The following is a 6,000-nucleotide window of genomic DNA, read 5'->3' as shown; positions in this document are numbered from 1 at the left end:
ATTTTATAAAAAATTCATTGTAAAACTATTAAATTCATTATTGATTTATTATGAAAATAAATTCTAATTCTTGGTAGACAACATTAATAAAAATATTAAATTCAATATTAATCAATAATAAAATAATTATTGTAACTAATAATTAAGGTTTTTAGTATTAATTATTAAGTAAACACTTAAAAACAAAAACAAAACCATATGAAGTCGCTACTTCACATGATTTATTAAAAAAAGAAAAAAGAACATGTGAAGTTGTTAATTCAAGGACGACTTCACATGGTTTATTAAAAAATAAAAAAAATTATGCACAGTTAAATCTTAAAATATGAATCTTCACCTTACATGACGTGTAGATATTTATATTACGTTTAAAATATACGTCTAACATATTTTATTTTTTCAATAAATATATTATAATTATATCATAAATTGATTTAATAACCAATAATTAAAATAAATCAATACTCATACATTGATAGAATTCGAATTCATATCATACCCGTGATGGGTATTAGCAAACATGAAATCCAACTTAACACCCTTGTAAATTTCTAATCAATCAATTTTGTGGGTATTGTACAAGTGGGCCAGTTTTATTAAAAGTCAATGAACTATATGATATGATTGGGCTTGAGATCCCCCAAAGCCCATATGAAAAGTTGGACCTTAGCCCTACATTGCAAGGAATCTTCAAATCAAATTAAATAATTATTTTATTTTTTCATTTCATCAAAGCAAAGAAATTAACAGGATTGAATAATTAAATATTTTTGGTATAAATAACACTAACATATGTGAGATATTATTAATTTGAGAAATAAAAGTGAAGAGAATTAGGTTGGCCTAATCTTGTAATTACCAGTTGACATCATCAATCAAACCCTCTTTTCCTGCTCATTTTTATATGTATGGTGGGTAGTGGGACTGATGAAGAAGCTAATTTTGCGTATAAGTTTGTTCACCTAATCTCATCTCCCATCCAACTTATTCACAGTCTTCCCGGTTTTCAAGGTCAGCGTCAGTTCCCCCAAAACTAGCCAAGTACTTCTACTCATCCTAATTCCACATCTATCTTCTCTTTCCTTTTCTCTTAATCCAATATAATTATATTATAAATTTAAATTATTACAATTATATATAACAACATATCAAATACTTATAATTAACTAATAAAAATAGACCAATAACTACTATCAAAATCGAATTACATCTACACATTGATGGAATCCAAATCCATGACTCTGTAATTGTTAATAGACCCAATTATATATAGCAAATGTGATATACTTGCTATGCAATTGATCATTTTGACTAAACTGTATACTATCACATGACAAAAGTAGTCCATCTATCGATATAATTGGTTCGATTTCAGTCAAATTCGATCTGAACTAAACTAGCGATGATGGATGGGTTGGGGAAAGAAGAGTTAATGTTGGTGGGATGAAGTTTTGACTTGTGATGAGCGTTTCTGTTGGTGTTGTGATGGATGAGTTGGGCTAAAGGATGGCATGAAAACATGATGCACTTGCAAGTTGCAACAACTGCATTTCCCCTAAAACTCTGCCCCATCAACTTTGCATTCTTTTTCAATTCATTCAAATTATTCTTTTTACCCATTAATTAATGCTTTTATTATTTTATTAGTTTTACATTTATGCCCTCCGGTCTCAAGAACTCCGTACTCTGCACACAAGTATTTTAGTATCTTACTGTTTTTTTATTGAGAAAATACATAAATTTAGATTTTCTTTTGTTCTATTTAAAAAAAAAGAAAGAAAATAGAGAGAGAAGAATATAGAGATAAGTATGTTAGTGTTTTTTAGAATTTTTATTTAGAACATAAATAAGAATTAGTTAAAATATACTTAATTTTGTATTTTGTAAAAATATAAAAAAATTATTCAGAATACTTGTAAGTATATTTTATTTTTAGACATGTACAAAATAAGTAAAAGTAAAATAAATAATAACAATAAATAAATAAACTGAAAATCATATATCTTTTAGTTATTATACTTTTCTAAACTAATTAATGCGTGCCACACATTTAAATAAATGTATTTGTAAAATAACGCATAAAGAGAATATAAACTATAAATATTTTAGAATAATATATCTCCAACACGAAACTTGAATACACTAGAAGAAAAATGATTTTTCGTCGCAGTTAATTACTATAGTTAAAAGAAAAAATCATGACAAGTATAAATTAACCAGGATCTTGCCACAACCATTAATGGTTGTTTCTACACGTCAGGCTAAAATATTAATTATGACAAAAATCAAAATTTTCGATCATAGCTGAAAATATTGATTAATTGGTAAAAAATTAAATTTTTTTATTGAGTCCCAAATAATAAAAAGAGTAAAAAGGAAAACCTCTGAAAATAAACAGAAAAGCTACATGAGGGTAAATTCGGTATTTCGAGGCCCACGATCGTGATTAATATTATTATTATTCTTTTTTTTATGTTAAGGATTAGTCATACAGAATTACACGTGCACGCATGAGGATGCGTATATATATATATCGCAGAGCGCCACTTCCTCTGTACTTCGCCATTTTCTGAAACTGAGAGTAACTGCTCCGCGATTCTCATTGTTGAAATTTAGGTTGCGAAAAATCCCGTCGAAAATGGAATACTCCGGCGCCGGCGTTGACGACGGCTTAGATGGATCCTACAAGCCACTCCCACCAATTTACTTCACTTTCATGATCATTTGGGTTGTGTCCGCCGTTTCTTGGACCTTCAACACTTTCAGAAACCGCCATTTTCAGGTCATTTCGTGGTTTTTTTCTGGACTTGTTTCTATGTCTAAGCTTCAGTGCTGTTGTCACTTGTTTTCTTGTTTCAATGTTCGCATTTTTAAGGTGACTGGAACATTAATTTTAGCATTTTTTCCTGTTTTGGAGGTCCAACTTTTTCACTTATTTTTCATTTAATGTGTTTAGAGAGTATCTATGGAGTCGACCGAGTGGGGTTTTTTTTCTTCCCTTCTGTGGAACCTTTGATTTATGTGCATATATACCCAACTCCTAAATAATAGTAAAGGAAACTGATCTTAGAGGGAAAAAGAAGTTCAAAGATGACATTGTTATTGGTTTGTTGTACTGATATTTCTTTATATCTTCACCTTTTCATGGGATTTTGCCTTTTCGAAACTTTCGATTGCTAATTCCTAGTGGGTTTTGGTGTTTTTTTTTTTTTTTTCCATTTTTCATAATTATGGGTTGTGTTGCTAATTCTGTATAATTTGTGCTCCTATTTACTGGAACAGCCGAATAATTTGCAATGGATGCTTGCCTCTGTTCCCTGGATTAAGACTTTGCAACTTTCTTTATCTTTCCTCTTCTGGTACGCTTTTCTCTATTTACAGATTATAGTGTTATGCATATTTCTGCAGTTGGAAAATCAACTAGTTATTTGAAGATCATTTAACACCTAAGTGATGATAATCATGAAGTATCCTGGCTAAGCTGCTTAATAGTTCTTCGACTATTTTTAAATGCTACCTGATTTTCGTTCTTGCAGGTATTCATGCTTTTATTCAAACGTATGCTCTTTATGGATGTCTTTTGGAGTCTATATAATGGGAGTGCTATTTCAAACGTTGGCATTTGTATCATTCTTTCTCATATCTCATGGATATTGCATCACCTGCCATCGCCTGTCGCTGTCCGAGCGAAGAACCATGGCTTCTCTGGGGTGTGTCTTCTACTTGACTCTTGTTGGCTACAGAGCATCTATTCCTTACTTCTCTGTGAGTTTTCCCTTATCAGTCGTTATGTTAAGTTTTTTGCTTGTTCAGTAATTTTTATGTTTGAACTGAATTTCTGCTGTTTTTGTATGAGGACATGAACACTAGAGGAAAACAGAGTTAATTTAGAATTTTCCTCTCTTTGTGCAGGTGCTCTTGCTGCTTAACTATCTCATTCTATTCTATGTGATATTCAACCATGTATACCAGAATTTAATGGTTTTGCGGGATCAGTTGAGCTTCATAGAAGACGAGGATGTCCACGCGATGCATGATGCAGTTTACACAAAGTATATCATGTTCAAGTAAGCATCCTCGCACCTTTGCCTTCTAAGGTCATATGAAGAAATGTGAGTTGCTGAGGTATTTGTCACATACTAGATGCTGACTAGTGTTTTTTGTTTTCATATTGTTTCAGGAAATTTCAAGGTGCAATGCATGTTGTGGCTGTGTCGGAACTTGCAGTATGAACATTTTTATGAGCATAAAAACAATAAGCATATCTTGGATTTGGTTTATGCTATGCAGTAAACAAATAATTTTCTTTTCAGATTTTCATTAGTATAGATAATTCGTTTGAGAGTTATTGGATACGGTTGTTGGTTCGAGAGTGGGCACAGTTCTTCATCTTCATGTACATTGGGTAAGTAATGAATTACTAAATCTTTATGTACTCCAAAACAAAATACGGATAACTTTGGGTAGCTTAATATAGATTACCGCCTTTTACTGCAGATGGATTTTCAGGTCTCAAGAATTGGCACCTGGTTTCTCAGTTATGCCTGCTTTGAGGTCTGATGGGGAGAGAGTACCTCCTATATACAGCATTGTGAGTTCAACGGTTTTTCTCTTTTTAGTTTTCATATTTTGTAATTTGTGGCTATATAGCAAGTAACTGTGCGTCTTGTTTGGTTTTTGTTCAACATATATAATCTTGGGCAATATAAGGCCATTCTGAGATTTTTTTCTCTCCCTTGGGATGCTTGAACATAACTGTACAGAACATACTTTTAATCACATCATTAGCTAATACAAAATAATAAACACCACCTTCATTTCCAATGATTGGTCTTTCTCTTCAAGTTGCAGGACATGCAAACGAAATAATTGTTATGCTAAGATTTGTTGTCTAAAATCACTTGATTAGCACTAGAGAAAACCCCATGGCTCCAATCTGATTACTTTTAGTCTTCTTCGAATTCTTAATGCTTGGAGTTTCAATGTTCGCAAGGGTTGTTTAGGTAAAGCTATTCGAGAGGACCCTTAATTATTGGTTTAATGCAAATTTCGAGATAACAAGTTCGGGGTTTCAGTTCTTATACTAATCATTGTAATCACTCCACTTTGAACTCTTCACATGGGGTATATTTTAACTGTAGAGTATGTTTTGCATCTAAACCTTAAACCTGTATCTGTAACAAGTGATAGTGGAACTAAACTTCTGCCGTTAACTTCCCTTAGTAACAAAGAGAGAACAAGACCTACTACTGAGAGGTCAAAACACCCGATAAAACTCTTATCTAACTAAGATTTAATAATGGCAGGAAATGGATGCCCAGACTTTCAAAGAATTCAGAAGTCGTGAATGGCACATTGGGGTGGTAAGTGACGACCCTGTAGAAATCTGAAACCGACCTTGAATTCATCTCAAATTACACATCCCATCTAGCTTGGTTCTTGAAAACCATTTTCAGTCTTGCTTTGCTCATCCATGTGATTATTACATGCAATCTTGAAAGTTCCTCAGAGTGAAAGTTGAGATCTACTTTTGATTAATCATTGTCAAGTGGCTCAGTTGAAATGTTTATCATTTGCAGCCAACTTTGCCCCAGAAGGGAGGCTTAAAGGATTCAATCCTAGTAGTGATTCAGCAGCCACGTGCATGCACTCTGCCGGCCAAGTCTTAACACAGAGGTCAGCCCTGATCCTGTGGCTACTGTCCAGATGTGGATCTTGGTTATGTGCTGACATGAGCTCCTGGAATTTGTTCGGTTGGAGTAAGCTGGATTACGTTTCTCTAGCAGCAGCATGCAGAAATTTTGCTTTCACCATTTTTGAATCATGATTTACTTTTATTCAGAGGACGAAAACATCCTAAGCTCGTTTATGTAAATGGATAATGAATTAATCGAAATTGTACATTCTTCATTTTGGGCACTGGTTCCCCTGCTGCTCAGGTTTTAGACTTCAGGTTTTTGTTCCTTTTTACCCTCCTTTTGTTTCCTTGCCTTACCACTG

General features: G+C 33.0%; 1 protein-coding gene across 2 annotated transcripts; it reads left to right on the top strand.

The window, feature by feature from the left end:
- The first annotated feature begins 2,560 nt into the window (after positions 1–2,560).
- Positions 2,561–5,952, top strand: LOC105157668 (uncharacterized). 2 transcript variants are annotated; one of them, XM_011074104.3, is made up of 9 exons: positions 2,561–2,782; positions 3,283–3,359; positions 3,537–3,765; positions 3,913–4,067; positions 4,181–4,226; positions 4,314–4,405; positions 4,498–4,591; positions 5,307–5,363; positions 5,580–5,952. In XM_011074104.3, the coding sequence occupies exons 1-9, from the start codon at positions 2,639–2,641 to the stop codon at positions 5,667–5,669; spliced, it is 984 nt and encodes a 327-aa protein (XP_011072406.1). In that variant the 5' UTR covers positions 2,561–2,638; the 3' UTR covers positions 5,670–5,952. The 2 variants fall into 2 exon arrangements, with proteins under 2 accessions (XP_011072406.1, XP_011072407.1); XM_011074105.3 differs by lacking the exon at positions 5,307–5,363.
- The last annotated feature ends 48 nt before the right edge of the window (positions 5,953–6,000 follow it).

This window comes from Sesamum indicum, linkage group LG3 (assembly GCF_026168435.1).
Source record: "Sesamum indicum cultivar Baizhima isolate 11 linkage group LG3, ASM2616843v1, whole genome shotgun sequence".
In the NCBI taxonomy this organism is placed as follows: Eukaryota; Viridiplantae; Streptophyta; class Magnoliopsida; order Lamiales; family Pedaliaceae; genus Sesamum; species Sesamum indicum.
The sequence above is the reverse complement of the archived record's forward strand: the minus strand, read 5'-3'. Positions and strand labels throughout refer to the sequence as shown.